This window comes from Microcebus murinus, chromosome 6, assembly GCF_040939455.1.
Source record: "Microcebus murinus isolate Inina chromosome 6, M.murinus_Inina_mat1.0, whole genome shotgun sequence".
NCBI lineage: Eukaryota > Metazoa > Chordata > Mammalia > Primates > Cheirogaleidae > Microcebus > Microcebus murinus.
In genome coordinates, this window is record NC_134109.1 from 70,453,526 (window position 1) to 70,475,155 (window position 21,630).

Here is a 21,630-nt window from a genome sequence, read left to right on the forward strand (position 1 = left end):
GGACAGGAGGAGGGAGCCTCTGCCTTGTTTATTTCAGGTTGAACACCTTTTTATATATAAATTAGAGATTTTTGTTCCAATGGAATTTTTATTGGCATTTGTGTGGTCTACCAGAACACACCTGGCAAAGTCATTGGTTTTAAAGGTCCTATTCTCCATTCTATGGACTGCTGGAGATAGTAAAAACTGTGGTTGTTATTACATATTGAAAACAATTTTTTTTTTTTTTTTTTTTTTTTTTTGAGACAGAGTCTCGCTTTGTTGTCCAGGCTAGAGTGAGTGCCGTGGCGTCAGCCTAGCTCACAGCAACCTCAAACTCCTGGGCTAGAGTGATCCTTCTGCCTCAGCCTCCCGAGTAGCTGGGACTACAGGCATGCGCCACTATGCCCGGCTAATTTTATATATATATATATATCAGTTGGCCAATTAATTTCTTTCTATTTATAGTAGAGGCGGGGTCTCGCTCTTGCTCAGGCTGGTTTTGAACTCCTGACCTTGAGCAATCCGCCCGCCTCGGCCTCCCAAGAGCTAGGATTACAGGCGTGAGCCACAGCGCCCGGCCTGAAAACAATTTTTTTGTTTTATTAAATAATTCTCATATGGAAAAGCACAGAAAATTATATAGCAGACACCTTTGTATCCAGCAATGAGAATAAACATATAAATGAATGTTTAATTTTGCTATTTTCTCTCAGACATTTCAGACAGAGCTAAAATAGTAACCCTTGCTCCTTCTTTTGTCATTCCCAACTAGACATCATTCTTGGGAAGTTCCCATGAATGTCTTTTTAAGTTTAACTCCTAGAGATATGCATCACAAACAATATATTGTATTGTATTTATATTTTGAGATTTCTCATTAATGGTGCCATGCACTACATATCATTCTCACGATCGCTTTTACATGCAACATTTTCTTTTTAAGAGTCATTTAAGAACATATATGTTGAACCACTTGTTTGTTTGTAACAGGTACATACTTCCATTCTATCAGTAAACAACTGTTTTCTTCTTCCAAAATTAACTATACTTATTACTTTCAAGCAGTGTTTCAGTGAGCATCCTCGTAAATGCCTCCTTATTCACATATTTAATATCTTTCATGGAGGTATCAAGAGTTGGTACTGCTGGATTTTTTAACATATGTATTTCCTTAAGTAGTTTAGGCAAATCATTCTCCTAAGTGGATATACAAATTACTTTCTGTGCATTTGTTTTTTTCCACCTGGAGAAGTATAGTACTTTTCTGTCTCTCTCTCTCTCTCTCTCTCTATATATATATATATATATATATATACATATATATATATTCTGTCTATATATATAGACAGAAAAGTATTATATATATATATATTCTGTGTATATATATATATAATTTATTTTATTTCAGCATATTATGGGGGTACAAATTTTAAGGTTTCAATAAATGCCCTTGCCCCCCTCCTCCCACAAGTCTGAGCTTCCAACATGACCATCCCCCAGACGGTGCACATCTCACTCATTATGTATGTATATACTCCCCTCCCCCCCAGCCCAATACCCAATTATTATAGTTCTTATGTGTCCACTTAGGTGCTACTCAGTTAATACCAGTTTGCTGGTGAGTATATGTGGTGCTTGTTTTTCCATTCTTGGGATACTTCACTTAGTAGTATGGGTTCCAGCTCTAACCAGGAAAATACAAGATGTGCTATATCACTGATTGTTTCTTAGAGCTGAATAGTACTCCATGGTATACATATACCACATTTTATTAATCCACTGATGAATTGATGAGCACTTGGGTTGTTTCCACAGCTTTGCAATTGTGAATTGTGCTGCTATAAACATTTGAGTGCAGGTGTCTTTTTTGTAGAGTGTCATTAGATCTTTTGGGTACATGCCCAGTAATGGGATTGCTGGATCAAATGGTAGATCCACTTGTATTGCTTTAAGGTATCTCCACATTGCTTTCCACAGAGGTTGAACTAGTTTGCAGTTGCACCAGCAGTATAGGAGTGTTCCTCTCTCTCCGCATCCACGCCAACATCTATTGTTTTGGAGCATTTTGATAAAGGCCATTCTTATTGGAAATAAATGATATCTCATTGTAGTTTTGATTTGCATTTCCCTGATGATTAGAGATGTTGACCCTTGCTTCATATGTTTGTTAGCCATTATTCTGTCCTCTTTAGAAAAGTTTCTGTTCATGTCCTTTGCCCACTTCTTGATAGGGTTGTTGGACTTTTTCTTGCTGATTTTCATGAGTTCTAAGTAGATTCTAGTTATCAGCCCCTTATCAGATGTGTAGGATGTGAAAATTTTCTCCCATTCTGTAGGTTGTCTGTTTACTTTCATGACTATTTCTTTGGCTGTGCCAAATCTTTGGCTGTGCTAAAATCTTTTTAGTTTGATCATGTCCATTTATTTATTTTTGTTGCTGCTGTGATTGCCTTTGGGGTCTTCTTCATAAATTCTTTGCCTAGGCCGATGTCTAGGAGAGTGTTTCCAACATTTTCCTCTAGAATTCTAATAGTTTCATACCTTAGGGTTAAATCTGTTATCCAGCATGTGTTGATTTTTGTGAGAGGTGAAAGTGTGGATACTGCTTCAGCCTTCCACAAGTGGCTATCCAGTTTTCCCAGCACCATTTATTGAAAAGGTATTCTTTTCCCCAGTGTATGTTTTTGTCTGCTTTGTCAAAGATTAGATGGCTATATGAGAATGGTTTTATATCAGGGTTCCCAGATCTGTTCCACTGGTCAATATTTCTATTTTTGTGCCAATACCAGATTGATTTAATTACTATAGCTTTGTAGTATAGTTTGATATCTGGCATATTAATACCTCCCATTTTGTTTTTATTGCCTAGAATTGCTTTTGATATGTGGGGTCTTCTCTGGTTCCAAATGAAGCATTTCACATCCGAATTTTAGCACACTTACAAAGAAGAACTGGTGCCTATCTTGCAGAAATTATTCCACAACATGGAGAGGAATGGAAACCTCCCCGACACCTTTTATGAAGTGAATATTACTCTGATACCAAAACCAGGAAAGGATGCAACAACAAAAAAGAAAACTACAGACCAATGTCCTTTATGAATATAGATGCGAAACTTTTCAACATAATCCTAGCTAACCAAATTCAAACGCTTATCAAAAAAATAATCCATCATGACCAAGTGGACTTCATCCTAGGGATGCAGGGATGGTTCAACATACGTAAATCTATAAATGTAATTCACCACATAAACAGAAGGAAAAAAAAAAAAGACCACATGATTCTTTCAATAGATGCAGAAAAGGCTTTTGACAAAATTCAGCACCTTTTCATAAGAACACTTAATAAAAAAGGCATAGAAGGGGAATACCTAAAAATGATACAAGCTATATACGACAGACCCATAGCCAACATCATACTGAATGGGGAAAAATTGAAAGCATTCCCACTTTGAACTGGAACCAGGCAAGGCTGCCCACTATCTCCACTTCTATTCAACATAGTGCTGGAAGTCCTGGCTATAGCAATCAGACAAGAAAGTGGAATTAAAGGTATCCAAATAGGGGCAGAAGAGATCAAACTTTCACTGTTTGCATATATGCCAACAACAATCAAATTGAGAACCAAATCAAAGACTCAATTCCCTTCACAATAGCAACAAAGAAAATAAAGTACCTAGGAATATACTTAACCAAGGACGTAAAAGACCTCTACAGGGAGAACTATGAAACACTGAGGAAGGAAATAGCAGAGGATGTAAACAGATGGAAATACATACCATGCTCATGGGTCGGCAGACTCAACATCATTAAAATGTCTATACTACCCAAACTGATCTACAGATTCAATGCAATACCTATTAAAATCCCATCAACATTCTTCACAGATATGGAAAAATAATTTTATGCTGTCCATATATTCTTATCACACAAATGTTATCAGATATTATAACTTTTGTTGTGTGACAGAAATGAAAAAGTAATTCCCTTTAATTTGATTTCCTAGAGTACTGTGGAAGCCGATATTTCACATGTTCACTGACCATTCCTATTTCCTCTTCTTGAATTGCATTTTATATCCTTATCTGTCTAATTTTGAAAGTTTTTCTGACTTATTTGTAAGAATTGCCTATGTAACCATTCTAACATTTTCTTGGTCATATGGATTACAAATACATCCCAGCATGTGTCTTGTTGTTTAATTTGTAATGGACAGACAGCAGGCTAAAAATTTCCCTTCTATGACTAGTTCCTAGAGATTTTTATTTCTATTTATCAAATAAGTTTAATGAGTATTAATTTAGTTTTTCTATTTCTATGCAGAGCTAAGTTTAGGTAGTATATTTTTTAATGAAATTCTTGTTTCTCTTAAAGTTTTAAAATATATTAACTCAAATCATACATAACCTTCTCTTAATACCTTTTCAAATTTCTGCTATAACTCCAAACATGTCTGCCTTTTAATCTCTCTCATCATTTTATTTTATTAACTTCCTATTGTTGCTGTAAAATATTCCCACAAATTTGATACTGAATACAACACAAATATATATGCTTTTGCAATTCTGGAGGTCATAAATCCAATTCAGTTTCACTGGGATAAAAATAAGATTTCAGCAGGTTGTGAGTTCTTTCTGATAGCTGCAGGGAATAATTTCTTTTCTTGTCTTTTCCAACTTCAAGGATATCCTTGTTCCCTCATCAAGTTGCTTTTTTTCATTCTTACTCTACTGTCTCCCATTTATAAGGAGACTTCTGATTACGTTGAGTCTACTTGTACAATCCAGAATAATCTTCCTAATTCAAGATCCTTGAATTAATCACATCTGCAAAATTCCTTTTGACATACTTTAGTCAGTTGAATGGTGTCCCCACAATTCATATCTCCAATATGATGACTTTTTGTCATAATAAAGTGCAATACTGAAGAATGTGAACTTATTGGGAAATAGCATCATTGCCAATATAATTAGATAAATTAAAATCAATTCACACTGCAGTAAATTGGGCCCCTAGTCCAATATGACTGGTATCTTTTTGAAAGGAATTTCATGTGAAGAGACAGAGACACACACAGAGAGAAGATAATGGAAGGTGACACAAGGAAGATATCACCATCTACAAGGTAAGGAATTCCTGAGACCATCATAAGCTAGTTTTGGATTATATATTCCCTGTATCCTAGAGGGATCATGGCTCTGCCAACATCCTGATTTCAGATTTCTTGTCACTTGAACTGTAAGCCAATAAATTTCTGTTGTTCTAAGCCACAAAGTGTGTGGTACTTTGTTACCACAACCCTAAGAAACTATTATACCACATAGGCAATGTACTTACTGACTCTGGAGATTATGACATGGACACTTTTGGGGGTCATTATCCAGCCACCATATTGTTTAACTATTAATGTATTCTATTTTTTCCACTATCAATGTTACAAAATGTTTACTTTCTATAGTTCTTCAAAAATATTTATCTTTGGATTTTCCTTTTTATTGTTTAGTTTTGTTTCCTGTTTGATTAATTTCTGTGCTTATCTTCCTTTTTGGATTGAAGTATAATTTATGCAGTGAAATAAATTGGTCTTAAGTATAGAGTTAGAAGTGTTTTGACAATCGCAAATAGCCTTGTAAACCACACAACTATCAAGGAATAGAACAATTTTTCCTTCACCACACCAAAACCCTCTGTGTCCCACCCAGACAATATCCAACTCACTATAATTCCTACACTATAAATTAGTTTGTCTGTTTTAGAATGTCACACAAATGGGCTCAAACAGTACATACCATGTACCCCTGTGTGTCTGAAAATTTTGCTAGGAAATATATACTTGAGGTTTATTCATATTGTTATATGTATCAGGGGTTTAGGCCATTTTATTTCTGATTGATATTCCATTGAATACATATAGCACAATTTATTTAATCTTTAATCTTTTATGTGTGGACATTTTTTCTAGTTTATAGGTTCTATGAGATAGCTGCTATGAACATTCTTGTACAAGTTTCCTTATCACATGTGTAGGTTTGTATAACCAGCACTACAATCAGGATACAGAATTGTTTCATCACTGTAAAGGAGAGCCTTGTAATCTAATCACTTTCTTCCTTCTGTTGGCCACTCAATCCTGCTTAGAAAGAAAACAAAATGTCATTAAGGGCCCCAAATAATATTTCCTTCTTAAAATTTCTACCTGCATGAGTTCTTCTGTACCCCAATTTTCTCATTCACCCAATCTAGTAACATGTCCTGCAGCTTCTCCTCCACAACTCACAGCATAGTTGAAGGCATAGAACTAAAAATGATGCTCCCAAGACGCTGTCCATCCCTCCTGGCACCAGAGCTCATTGAGAACTCAGGGGTCTTCTAGTCTCCCGAGCCAGGTGGAACGCTGACTCTGTTCATGCTGGATTTAATTCTTTCAACAAGCCCTGCCCTTTCACAAGTGCTTCCACTCAAAGCCATTTCTGTTACAAGAAGCACTTCCCCATTTTGTCCACATTTAGAATTGTTAAAAACACATTCACTGGGAAGCAGAAATCCCCTCCTTACACACAGATAAGGATCAGTTTAAAATTTCTCTCCCTCAACCTTCTTGTACCTTTTCCTCACACCTTTTACAGTGTTAAAAATCATACAATAGCACAGCTGCATATGTCAGTAGAGATTGCCTTATTTTACACAGTGGAAGAGAGAGACTCCCCAGAAGCCACAGATTAGCATGTGTAGGGGCATTTCTTTTCTTATTTCAAATATTAATGATGTTTACTGAAGACACACAATGGCCATAATATCCCATTGCAAGCTGAGGTCATGGAACAGAACCTGGAGAATAATATTCCCATTGTCCTCAGGAAACTTAAATTTTTTTACAGTCATTCGGATATGTTCATTCCATATTTTGCATGACCCTAAGAAATGATAGAAGGTAATTACTCAATTTTAATTTTTTTATATTTCTTCTAAAGTATATATCATGTAAATTATATATTTTAAAGAATATACCTTAAAAAAATTATGTAATACTAGAATTATCTGTTCTGGTGGAGATTGGATCTTTAAGTGGATAAGAAAAGGTGGAAAAATTCAACAGAATTCAGAAGGTATGGGGCCATAAGTAATGGAAACTTTTTGGTAGCTCTAACCCTTAGTTTGAATGAATATTTAATGTTTTCTTCACAATTCATCATCATGGATCCAATACCAATTAAAACTATGGTTCTCAAATGGTGGCAATGTTCACCATGGATTCGGGGTGGGGGTGGGGAGACCCAATCTTAGGGATGTGGTGAGCATTTTGGAGGGGAAGGGCATAACTCTAACCCTTCTTAGGGAGAGGCAAAGATATACAATGTAACCAAAATGTCAAAAACAAACAAACAAACAAACAAAAAAGAGAAAAAGACTTTTTATCGGGTGGTGGGCAGGCGGGAGGAGGGAGGAGAAGAAGGGTGTGTACTTACATAATGTGTGCAGTGGGCACCACTGGGGGAGTGGACATGCTTGAATCTCTGGCATGTCGGGGGGAGGGCGGGGAGGCAGGGCAATATTTGTAACCCTAACACTATTTGTACCCCCATAATATGATGACATAAAAGGAAGAAAAGAATATGAAAAATCAAATTGTTTTGTGATGTTAACACAGGCAGGTCACAGAGGCAGAAATAAATTTAAAAGCAGCCCCCAAAATAGAGGTGATCTGTATTATAAATAGTAGAAGTTAAAATAACATAAGGAGTACTTTTTTTCTGAAGGACAGAGAGAATTTTCTTATATGTGTATGTCATGTCTCCTTACATACATTCAAAGGAAAATATCATACCAGTCTAACAGTAGACAATAGTCCCCATTCTAGAATATAATTCTAGTCCAAACCCTAAGGTGATTTTTTAAATTTGTTTTTTGATGTGCTTTATTTTCTTTTTCATGTATTCATTTATTTATGCATATCTTCAGTATATATTTACTGAGTGCCTACTAAATAGGCAGTACTTAGGTGTCATTCGTAAAAGAGACACACAGCTACAGTCCTGAGTTAACCTAGGTCCAATCCTATAGTACAGGCAAGTAAAACCTTCCAAGGAGACCTCTGTGTGTAGATGATTTGATGAACTGTGCTTCTAGACACAGAGGAGGGTTCAGATGGAGAACATGCTTGAACTGGCCCTTAAGTTCTGGTAGATTTCCCAGTAAGAATAATAGATATGGGAATTTTAGGAACAGAGTATATTAGTATGGCTAGACGTGGGGCTGTGTATGGGTAAAAACACTATAAATTTAAGTTAGAGGAATTAATGTGGCCTTGAAGAGTAACATGTATCATTCAACGATGTGTGACTTCAAAGCTCATAATTTTCAATCTTATTAGGCTATAAAAAATACAGATGCTGTTAATTTTTCAGTAGATAAATGGATATATACACAGACAAGTAGTTTATGTGTGTATATGTGTGTGTACTTATATATATGAATTAATAAATCAGAGCAGAGTAGGAGGTAATTTACTAAAGTTTTTAAGGATAATATCTGGCTACTTGAGGAATATGTGTATGTGAAACAAACTTTAATCTTCTTTGAAACAACATTCACATTTTGTGACCATGTAGAAAATTTACACTGAACAATTTTCCAGCTTCCTAAAACTTGTGTTCAGCAAGCCCTGCACCAATCAGAACACTTAAATAATTGGCTGAGTCTTCCTCCTTAGCCCACAATTTCTTCAGATAGATTTGCTCTTACTGAGGTCAGCTATGAAACCTCTGCTGGTCTACGCTGAGATGTGTCTCAGGTGAATCTGGAGGAACAGGTTGGGATGCTGAAGTTACCAGAATAGAATAGGGTTATTCAAATAACCTGACAGGACAACTGTCCTGGTGTTCCTCTAGAGGCAGAAATTCTCCCCCAGACTGAGTCACTGCGTGGCATCTCCTTCCTCCCATAACATCAGCATCAGATCAGGGAGAGCTCTTCACACCAAAGAGAACAGCTCCTTAAATAGATTCTAAATTAGATAATCACACTTCATCTTTGTCAGCAGTTGGTATAGTCATCTTGTTATTGTTAGCCCACATAATGGCTATGTTTGGTATCTTATTGTGGTATTAACTTGCATTTCCCTGATGATTAATGATGTAGGTATCAGCAAATTTTTCCATAAAATGTCAAATAGTGAATATTTTCAGCCTTGCAGATCATTCAGTCTAAGTAGCAACTACTCAGTTCTCCCATTGTAGCATGAAAGAAGCCATTGGTAATACATAACTGAATAATAATTGCTTCATTGCAATAAAGCTCTATAAAAATTGATTGATGACTGAATTTAGCTCATGAGGGATATATTGTTGACCCCTGACCTAGACTATATTTTCATGTGTTTATGGGTCTTTTATACCTTTATTTTTGCATGAACAGTCTGATAAAATATTTTGCTAAGTTTTAAATTGGGTCATTTCATTTTTTTCTATTTCATTGAGTTGTAAGAGCTTTTTACATATACCATACACAAAACTTTTGAATCATATATACATTTCAAACAGTATCTTCTACTTGGTGGCTTATGTTTTTGAATTCTTGAAGATGTCCAAGGCTTCTGCACTAAAAAGTACAAACACAATATTGAAAAATTTTTAAAAGTTAAACAATATGTCATGTTCACAAATTAAGAGACTCAATAGCTTTAAGACTGCAGTTCTACTCAAAACCTTCTATAAATATAATGCAACACCATTCAAAATTCCATCAGGGTTTTTGTGTAGAAATTGATGATGATCTGATTTTTTACTTTATATAGAAATACAGAAAACCTAGATTAACCTAAGCAATTTTTAAAGGGAACAAAGTTGCAGGACTCAGTCTACATGATTTCAAGACATCACAAAGAACAATAATCGAAACTATTTGGTATTAGTGAAAATAATACTTGCGCATTAATGTAAGAAAACAGTACAGAAATAGACTCATAAATACATGTTCAATTGCTTTTCAACAAAGTTGCCAAGACCAGTCAATGAGTAAAGGAAAGTATTTTGAAGAGATATCTGCAGAGCACATTAAAATAAGTTATGCATTTATTTCAATGGATCTGAGCAAAGTCTTAATAAATTGAAAACCTGCTGGAAAGGATTCACTTTCAGATGCCATTAAGAACAGGAGTGATTTATGAGAGGAGGTCAAAATATCAACATTAACAGAAATCAGGAAGAAGGTGATTCCAACCCTCATGGATGACTTTGAAGAGTTCAAGACTTTAGCAGAAGAAGTAATTGTACTTGTGGTGAAAACAACAAGAGAACTACATTTAGCAGTGAAGGCTGAAGACATCACTGAATTACTGCAATGTCATGATAAAACTTTCACCGATGAGGAATTACCTTTTTTGGATGAGCAAAGAAAGTGGTTTCTTGAGATGGAATCTACTTCTGGTGAACATGCTGTGAACATTGTCGAAATGACAACAAAGGATTTGGAGTATTACATAAACTTAGTTGATAAAGCAGTGGCAGAGTTTGAGAGCACTTTCTTTAATTTTTTTTTCTTGTAACTTTCCTAGTCTATTTTGTAGAAAATATTAAAATTGATGAATCATAGTGATATTTTGAGGGTACATGTGATATTTTGGCACACTTATATATGTAATGATCTAATCAAGCATATAGGGATATCCAACACTTCAAACATTTATCTTTCCTTCTCTTGGGATCATTACAATTCTTCTAGCTATGGTGAAAAATACAATAAAGTATTGTTAACTATAATTTCCCTTCTGTGCTTTGAAATATGGGACTTATTTCTTCCACCTGGTTGTACTTTGGTACTCATTAACTTATTTCTATTCATCCTGACTCCTATTTTGAAGTAGCTTGTTTTATAGAAAGTCAAGTGTGCCAGTGAGTGAAAGTGCTTGAGGAGAGCAAAGGGATTATGAAGCGAGTAATGCAAAAGGTAGTTATTAAACCAGCTACAACCATGTGATCATTTCTAGAAAATAAAAGTACAATGTAATGAAAATTCTTTTTTGATTGTGATATGAGTATATTTAATTATATATTAACTACTTTTAATCATGTCCAATATGCCTACATATTAGAGCTTAAGATATACTAATGAGTTAATCTGATATCTCATTATATTTCAGGAGCTAAGCTACCTGATTTCAATCACAGAGTGTAACTCTGTTAGAAGAGGAAAGAACACCACTCAAAGATGGATAAATGAAATTCGTATCCTTTTTAGGGGAGAGAGTTAGCATGTTTTTCACTGAATAAAGAATAATTGCATCACATTAGCAGGAAGTATCAATTTTCATATGTACTCATAAATTTTCCATTATCTTTATTTGAAAGTTAAATGTTGATAAAAAAGGTGGTATGGATGTCAAGTTTACAAGGGGGATATTGCACTAGCTTTGTACTGTCTCAACTGAAGGAACTGGAAACATTCCCATAATTTGCTTCCCAGTATTGTTCTGGGTTAGGTTGAAAAAAAATTGTGCAAGATTGGTGTGAGGCTCCAGGAGCACACATGTTGCTCATGATCTGAGAGCCCATCTCATTGTTGACTTAAAATTCCTCCACCTCCCAAGAGATCTCTTCCTTCAGCTTCTCTTTGTCTTCGGCTAAGTACCCAGGTAGCATGATGGCAAATGCCACTGCTTCTTGTAAAAGTCATCAAACACTATGAGAATGAAGGAGGGAAGAGACAGACAAATTTTCGCTTGTTCTTGTGGGTTCCTATTGTCCTCATGGGTTTCAGTGTGTCCTTATAAGTCACAGTGTCTGCATGCTTGTGTCCACATCCTGCTTACCTTCTCAAATGTCAATCTAGCAGACCTTTAGTAAATTCAGTGTCAATATGAGATGCAAAGACAGTGCTTTGCATTGCAGTAGAAGTAGATTGTGCTTGTGTCACAGAGATGTCAGACATGCTTATCTTTATGTTACATATAAAAAAAAATTCACAACCACAGAATGTAACAAGGGAGAATGAATGCTTTGGATCAATAGAATAGAAAATGTGCTATCAGGACAATTCTAGGACACATGATCTAGTAGTAAGTAGAATTCTACTTGTAAAGGCAGCATGATTGAATATCCTAATCTTCTTCAGCATCTAGTAAATAAAGCTCAATGTCAGATTTTTGAAAGAGTAATATGTTATTCCTGTTCTAATTTCATAAAACAAACAACTGAATAGCTCTTTAAAAAACAACTAACTCCAGCAATTGCATGAGGTCAAATCCTTATGACTAAGTTCTTACTCTACATCAATTACGGTGGTTCTGCTTCTCTGATTGTAGCCTAAATTGACACAAAACATGAGGAAAAAACAGCTAAGGAAATGATTTTTAAAGCGATTCCAGATAAATAGACCCAGATTTCTGCTATGAACATCTTTAAGTGAAAATGTGGGCCGGGCGTGGTGGCTCACATCTGTAATCCTAACACTCTGGGAGGCTGAAGAAGGAGGATCGCTCAAGGTCAGGAGTTCGAAACCAGCCTGAGCAAGAGCAAGACCCCGTCTCTACTATAAATAGAAAGAAATTAATTGGCCAACTAATATATGTGGAAAAAATTATCCTGGCATGGTGACACATGCCTGTAGTCCCAGCTACTCGGGAGACTGAGGCAGGAGGTTTATTTGAGCCCAGGAATTTGAGGTTGCTGTGAGCCAGGCTGATGCCACAGCACTCACTCTAGCCTGGACAACAAAGCAAGACTCTGTCTCAAAAAAAAAAAAAAAAGAAAAAGAAAAGAAAATGTGACTCTACATTACTGTAAGGCAGGTTTTTTCAACTTTAGATAACTTTACACATTTCCTGTATTATCTATTTTAAGTCAAATATTAAAGTATTACAGGAAAGTGTTTCTGAACACCTGTTCCCAAATGAGATATAAGGAGCTTTTACTTAGAATTCAATCTTCTGATCCAGACCACAGATTGAGTCCACAGACCACAGTCACTACCATTTCTTGCCTGGGATCTGCAGATATACATTTCAGCTTGGCTCCCACAGAATAGGGTGGGGGTTCTGTCTCTTATTGAGATCTGGGGTTTTTGTTTTGCCTTTACTATCACTTCAAACACTGTGCATCCCAGAGAGCACAGAAATACTTTGCTGAGTCTTTCAACCGTAAAGCTGAAATGGTCAAGTCGATGGAATTAGCTGCTTTCCTGAAATTGACAGAATAGCGAACATTCTTTGCATTCTCCCTAGAAGAATCCTGGCGAAGAATTAAAATGATCTCTTTGCTGGAAAGTTGCTTGTACCAAAAAATATAGTATGTAATGGAGCTTGTTTCATACCGGCATTTCAGGGTGACCGACTGCCCCACAGTCATGGATGTGGCTGTCTGGGTTTGAATAACTTTCTGGGCCACAGTGGATCCTGTGGGAAAAATCAGAAACACAGCTGATCCTCTGAGGTAGTGAATAAAATATTGTAAGAATTAGACTAATTTAAGATCCAAAGACAAACGAAATTGAAATCTTAGTAGGCTCGCTTTTCTTTAATTTCCCCTTCCTCCTGAGATCCATGAGAACCTCCAAACATCTGTGTGCAGCTCTCTCATTCTTAACATTGTTACCCATGTTTGGAACCATCCGTACCAGAGTAGTTGAAGGCCAGGAACACCCACAGCAGGCGGAAGGGCGGCATGTGGTATGAATCCCCCTGCACAAATGTGCTTCGTGCCACCTGAAGCTCAGGTTCCCTGTCTGTGAGTGCCCGGCAGTGTTTATGTGTAGTTCCTGTGTTCTGATGTCACTTCCCCTTACAGGAAATTGGGTTTCTTGTGTTCATACTCACGTGATCTATGCACAGAGAAGAAAAACGGTGTCAGCTAAGCTCAAATCTTTACTTTGTCTTCTTGTCTTTTCTTGGTCATTAATTTAGATAGCACCTGGAAAAGAGAAATGGAAAAAGCAATTCATAGTGTAGGTTGGAGCTGCGGGAACTGCTGTTGAACTCGTTGATATATGGTGATTTTATTCAGTCAAATAATTTTGGGTGTTCAAAGTAGAAATTATAATGAGGCATGGACCCTCTTTGTTACCTACGTCCTGGTCACTCATTCAGCATACATGTACATTCCTTCATCTGGAATCTTATGAGATTTAAAAGAATATTCTTCATAGTCTTTCACTTTGTTTGTGATAGGCAGTCCTATTCTAAACATTTACTACATCTTTTTCCTCCTTCCTGAGTTCTAGGAATCTACTTACATTCTACAATAAATAAAGCCACTTCAAAATTGAATGGTAAAAATCAGTCCTGACTTTCAATAGCTATTTAATGGTTTGTGTTTTTATAAAGCCATAACAGGAATAAAATATAATTCTTTCGAAATCTGATATTGAGTTTGATTTATAGACTAAGATCAGGATATACAGTCCTGGTCCCTTCACAAGTAGAATTGAACTTATTTAGATCATGTGTCCTAGAATTGCCTTAATGTCACATTTTCTATCCCAGCGATCCAAAGTATTCAGTCTCCATGTTAAATTCTGTAGCTGCGCATTTTTGTGTGTAAAATAAGGTCATGATGAGCATGCTGGAACTCTCAGCATATTATGCGGGTAAAAATGTTTAGGTTACATATATTTCACTTGCCCCACCTGAGTCAGAGCTTCAAGTATGTCCATCCCCCAGAAAATGCCCACTTCACCCAACAGGTGTGTATATACCCATGACCTCCTCCCTCCATCCCATTTGCCCAACACCTGAGAAATGTTATTACTATATGTGCACGTAAGCATTGATCAGTTAAAACCAATGTGATGGGTAGTACATGTAGTGCTTGTTTTTCCATTCTTGGGATACTTCACTTAGTAGAATGGATTCCAGCTCTATCCAGGATAATACAAGAGGTTCTATATCATCATTGTTTTTTGTGGCTCAATGGAACTAGATGGTATATATATACACCACATTTTATTAATATACTCATGTAATGATGGGCTGGTGGGTTGTTTCCACATCTTTGCAATTGTTAATTGTGCTGCTATAAACATTTGAGTGTAGATGTCTTTTTTATAGAATGTCTTTTGTTCTTTTGGGTAGATGCCCAGTAATGGGATTGCTGGATCAAATGGTAGATCTACTTGTTTCACTTTGAGGTATCTCCATATTTCTTTCCACATAGTTTGCACTAGTTAGCAGTCCCACCAGCAGTGTATGAGTATTCCTATCTCTCTACAATCATACCAACATTTATTTTGGGGGGACTTTTGGTAAAGGCTATTCTCACTGGAGATAAGTGGTATCTAATTGTAGTTTTGATTTGCTTTTCCCTGATGATTAGAGGTGTTGAGCATTTTCCATATGTTCATTGGTCATTATTCTGTCTTCTTTTGAAAAGTTTCTGTTCATGTCCTTTACTCACTTTTTGATAGGGTCATTTGATTTTTTTCTTGCTGGTTTTCCTGAGTTTTGTATAGATTCTAGTTATCAGCCCTTTATCCTATGCGAATATTTTCTCCCATTCTGTAGGCTGTCTGTTTGTTCTCGTGATAGTTTTTTTGGCTGTGCAGAAGCTTTTTAATTGGATAAGGTCCCATTTTTTTATTTCTGTTGTTGCTGCGATTGCCTTTGGGGTCCTCATCATAACTTCTTTGCCTAGGCAATGTCTATAATAGTTTTTCCAATATTTTCTTCTAGAATTCTTAAAGTTTCATGCCTTAGGTTTAAGTCTGTTATCCACCGTGAGTTGATTTTTGTGAGAGGTGAGAGGTGCGGGTCCTGTTTCAGTCTTCTACATGTGGCTATCCAATTTTCCAGCACCATTTATTGAATAAGGATTCTTTTCCCCAGTGTATGTTTTTGTCCGCTTTGTCAAAGATTAGATGGCTATATAAAGATGGTTTTATATCTGGGTTCTCAGTCCTGTTCCATTGGTCTATGTCCCTGTTCTTGTGTCAATACCATGCTGTTTTAGTTATTATAGCCTTGTAGTATAGTTTGAAGTCTGATAAATTGATGCCTTCCAAGTTGTTCTTTTTGGTTAAGATCGTTTTTGCTATACGGCTTCTTTTCTGGTTCCATACTAACAGTATATTTATTTTCTCTAGATCTGCAAAAAATGATGTAGTTATTTAAATAGGGATTGCATGGAATCTATGATCACTTTCAGTAAAATAGACATTTTAACAATGTTGATTCAGCTGACCTATGAGCATGGTATAGTTTTCCACCTGTTTACGTCTTCTGCTATTACCTTCCTCAGTGTTTTATAATTCTCCCTGTCGAGGTCTTTCACCTCTTTAGTTAAATATATTCCTAGGTATTTTATTTCCTTTGTTGCTATTATGAATGGTATTGAGTCTTTGATTTTGTCTCAGTTTGACAGTTGTTGGTGTATAGGAATGTTACTGATTTATATACATTGATTTTGTAAGCTCAGACTTTGCTGAATATTTTTTATCAACTCCAGTAGTCTCTTGGTAGAATCTTTGGGGTTTTCTAGATAGAAGATAATATCATCCTCAAAGAGTGATACTTTGACCTTATCTGCCCCCACTTGGATGCTATTGATTTCCTTCTCTTGTCTTATTGCTCTGGCTAGGACTTCCAACACTATGTTGAATAGAAGCAGTGATAGAGGGCAAACTTGTCTGGTTCCAGTTCTAAGCAGGAATGCTCTCAAGTTTTCCCCATTCAGGATGATGTTGGCTGATGATATGGCTTGTATCATTTTTAGGTAAGTCCCATTTATGCCTATTTGGTTATGGATTCTCATCATAAAAATTTGCTGAATTTTGTCAAATGATTTTCTGCATTTATTGAGAGAATCATATGGTCTTTGTTTTTACTTCTATTTATGTGTTGAATTATATTTATAGATTTATGTATGTTGAACCATCCCTAGATCTCTGGGATGAAACCCACTTGGTCATAATGGATTATTTTTTTGAAAAGCACCTGAATTAGGTTTGCTAGGATTTTTTGAGGAGTTTTGCATCTATATTCATAAGGGATATTCGTCTGTAGTTTTCTTTTTTTGTTGTGTCCTTTCCTGGTTTTGGTATCAGGGTTATGTTGGCTTCATAAAACGTGTTGGGGAGGTTCCCTCCCTTCTCGATATTCTGGAATAATTTCGGCAAGATTGGCACCAGTTCTTCTTCGTAGGTCTGGTAAAATTCAGGCGTGAAACCATCTGGTTAGGGACTTTTCTTTTTAGGAACGTTTTTAATTGCTGCTTTAATTTTGATACTTGATATTGGTCTCTCCAGGAATTCTATTTCTTCCTGCTAGAGCCTACGGAGGCTGTGTGTTTCTAAGAATCTGTCTATTTCTTTCAAGATTTCAAGTTTATGTGCATACAGATTTTTATAGTATTGATGGATGATACTTTTTATTTCTGTGTTATCACTTGTAATTTCTCTTTTTTCATTCCTGAGTCCACTCATTAGAGTCATTTCTTTTCTGCTTCTTGATAATCTAGCAAGTGATGTGTCATTTTTTTTTATTTTTTCAAAGAACCAACTTTTGTTTTATTAATATTCTGTATACATTTTTATTATTAAATTAATTTAGTTCTGCTCTGCTTTTTGTTATTTCTTTTCTTCCACTAGGTTTGGAGTTGGTTTGCTCTCCTTTTTCCAGTTTTTTGAGATGATTCATTAGATTGTTTATTTGTGATCTTTGTGTCATTTGGATATAGGCATTTATGGATATAAATTTTCCTCTCAGGACTGCTTTGTCTGTGTCCCACAGATTTTAATAACTTGTCTCCTTTTTCATTCAGTTCAAAGACTCTTTTGATTTCCATCTTAATTTCATTCTTAAGCCAATAATCATTCAGCAGGAGGTTGTTTTGTTTCCATGACTTTGTGTAAAGATAAGAGTTTTTGTTGGAGTTGATTTATAATTTTATTCCACTGTGGTCTGAAAAGATGTATAGTATATTTCTATTTGTTTAAAATTAGTTGAGACATATTTTGTGGCCTAGGATATAGTCAATTATAGAGAAAATCCCATGAACAGTTGAGAAAAATGTGTATTTAGTGGGTTATGGGTAGATGATCTCTAAATAACAGTTTGCCTTATTTGTTCAAGAATTCTGTTCAAGTCTATTTTTCATTGTTAATTTATGTTTGGAGCATCTGTCCTGTTCTGTCAGAGGGGTGTTGAAGTCCCCAGCTATTAAGGTTTGCTCTTTATTGTTTTGCACAGCCTTTTACTGCATTTACTGACTCATCATACAAGGTGTGGTCAATTCTCACCCACAAATGCCACCTACTGGCTTAGAAACTAAACTGGGCATGTCATTATGTAAATAAAAATCCAAAGGTAAGAATCAACAGTTGCTCCAGATAGGAAGGAATCACTGAAAGAACTCTGGAAGTATGAAGAATCAAATGGAAAGTACAACCCCCAAAGGAATCACCAGCTCTCTAGTAGTGGATACCAACCAAAATCAGAACAATGAAATGACAAAAGAAGAATTTAGAACATGAGTTGTAAGAAAATTCAATGATATGCAAGAGAAAATGGATACCCAACACAAAGAAGCCACAAAAAAATCTAGAACTTGGAAGAAAAAGTCACCAAAGTAATTGAAATATTAAAGAAAAGTCAAACAAAACTTCTGGATATGAAGAATTTATTCAAGGAATTACAAAACACAGTGGAAAGCCTCAAGAATAGGATAGATCAAGCAGAAAAAGGAATCTCAGGGATTGAAGATAAACCTTAATTAAACAAGTCAGTCACAGAGATAGAGCAGAGAAATAAGAGAAAAGAGTAAACTCTATTGAAATATGGGATTATGTGAAGAGGCCTAACAGAAGAAAGTAGGCATCCCTGAGAGTGAAGAAGAAAATACACCATGGTTGGATAAACTATTTGAGGTTGTAATGGAGGAAAATACCCTGGCCTTGCTAGAAATCTAGATATTCAGGTACAAGAAACTCAAAGGATTCCTGGGAGATTCATTGCAAAGAGGAAGACACCCCAACACATACTCATCAGACTGATCAAAGTAAACATGAAAGTTACCCTCTTAGAAGTCATAAAGTAAAAGCAGTAGGTAACTTACAAAGGAAAATCCATCAGACTAACTGAAGACTTCTGGACTGAGACCTTACAAGCCAGAGGAGACTGGGGCCCGATTCTCAGTCTACTCAAACAGAAAAATGCCCAGCCTAGAATTTTGTGACCCACAAAACCAAGTTTCTTATATGAAGGAAAAATAAAGACCTTCTCAGACAAGCAAAGACTGAGGGAATTCATTAAGACAAGACCTGCCTTCCAGGAAGTACTCAGCACAGCATTACAGATCAGCACAGCAGAAACTCACCAGTGTAAAATCATCCAAATGCTAAAAGTCAAAGGCAAGATACCACAATGGCTCAAGAGAGAAAACAATCCAACAAAGTTTACCTCTTCAGGATGAACAGAAATCTGCCCCACTTATCAATTCTTTCAATAAATGTGAGTGGCTTGAACTGCCCATTAAAGAGACATACGCTGGCTGAGTGGATAAATATACACAAACCAAGTATCTGCTGTCTTCAGGAAACACATCTAACCCACAAGAATGCATTCAGACAGAAAGGATGGAAAACATATTCCATGCTAATGGAAACCAAAAGAAAGCTGGCATAGCAGTTCTGATTTCAGATAACTTAGTCTTCAAATCAATAAGAGTAATGAAAGAAAAAGATGATCACTATATGGATGGTGAAGGGTACAATTCAACAAGAAGATATAACAATTCAAAATATTTATGCACTAACTCAGATGTACCCAGATTCACAAAGCTAATCTGAATTGATCTCAATGTCAGATTTTTGAGAGAATATTGTAATTCTTATTATAGCTTCATAAAACATGAATAGTTTGTGAAAATGCACCAGCTCCAGCAATTGCATGAGGTCATACCTTTATGATTAACCTTTTATTCTACATCACTCATGGTGTTCTGCTTCTCTGATTCTAACCTGATTGCCGCAAAGCCCAAGAGGAAAGGCTCAGAAAATGATTTTTAAAGTGATTCCAGATAAACAGACACAGATTACTGCAATAAAAATCTTTAATAAAACTGCCACTTTACATTATTGTAGGGAAGGGAAGTTGAATTTTTTCAACTTTAGACAACTTTACACATTTTCGGTATGATCTATTTCAAGTTAAAAATTCAACTATAAAGGGTCTGAACACCTGTTCCAAATTAGATATAAGGAGGTTTTACTTAGAATTCAATCTTGTGATCCAGACCACAGATTAAGTCCACAGACCACAGTCACTACTACCATTTCTTCCCTGGGATCTGCAGATGTGTATTTCAGCTTGGCTTCTGCAGCACAGGGAAGAGCACAGAGCTCTTACTGAGCTCTGGGGTTTTTGTTTTGCCTTTACTATCACTTCAAACACTGTGGATCCCACAGAGCACAGAAATACTTTGCTGAGTCTTCCAGCCGTAAGGCAGAAATGATCAAGTCGATGGACTTAGCTTCTTTCTGGAAGTTGACAGAATAGCGACCGTTCTTTGCATTGTCACTACCAGAAACTTGCCGAAGAAGGAAAATCATCTCTTTGCTGGGAAGTTGTTTGTACCAATAAATAGAAAATGCAGTCCAGCTTGCTTCATACTGGCAGTTCAGAGTGACTGTCCACCCCATGATCATGGATGTGGCTGTCTGGGCTTGAGTAACTTTCTGGGCCACAGTGGATCCTGTGGGAAAAATCAGAAAACAGAGCTACCTTCTGATGTAATGACTAAAATATTACAAAATTAGACTAATTTTTGACCCAAAGAAACCAAATTAAAATCATAGTATGCTCGCTTTTCTCTAATTTCCCCTTTCCTCCTCAAGTCCATGAGAATTCCACACACCTGTGTGCAACCCTCTCATCCTTAACATTCTCACCCATGTTTGGAACCATCCATACCAGAGTGGCTAAAGGCCAGGAATACCCACAGCAGGCTGAAGGGCGGCATGTGGCATGAATCCCCCTGCACAAATGTGCGTTGTGCCACCTGAAGCTCCAGGTTCCCTGTCTGTGAGTGCCCAGCAGTGTTTATGTGCAGTTGCTCTGCTCTGATGTCACTTCCTCACACAGGAAATTTGATTTCTCATGTTCATAGTCACGTGATCTATGCACAGAGAAGAAAAACGGAGGCTGGCTAAGCTCATATCTTTAACTTTTTGTCTTTCTTGGTCATTAATTCAGATAGTACCTGGAGAAGAGGCATGGAAAAGCAATTCATAGTGTAGGTTGGAGCTGCGGGGAACTACAGTTGAACCTGTTAAATGTATGTTGATTTCATTCAGTGGAATAATTTTTCAGGTTTGCTTGAAGTACAATTTATAATGAGCCATATAGCTTCCTTATTATCTACTTACTGGCCATTCATTCAGCATATATGTACTTTTCTTCATCCAGAATCTAATGAAATTTCAAAGAATAATACTCAAAGATCTTTGACTTTGTTTGTGATAGGCAGTCCTATCCTAAACAATACTGCATCTTTCTTCCTCCTTACTAAGTTCTGGAGCCCTACTTACCTTCTACCATAAATAAAGCCACTTCAGAATCAAATGGTAAAATCAGACCTTCTGATGTTCAGAACCTAATCCATTATTTGTGTTTCCATAAATTATAACAGAAATGAAATATAATCCTTTCAAAATCTGCCGTTGACTT

The 21,630-nt window shown here is 36.3% G+C and overlaps 2 gene segments (V, D, J or C); both read right to left on the bottom strand.

Annotated features, from left to right (window-relative positions):
- LOC105864674 (T cell receptor alpha chain constant-like) overlaps nt 1-21,630 on the bottom strand; it is a 528,183-nt gene that overhangs the window by 446,735 nt on the left and 59,818 nt on the right.
- LOC142871387 (T cell receptor delta variable 1-like) lies at nt 20,028-20,995 on the bottom strand. The segment is given in 2 exon segments: nt 20,028-20,656; nt 20,875-20,995. Coding segments are annotated over 2 exon segments (363 nt in total).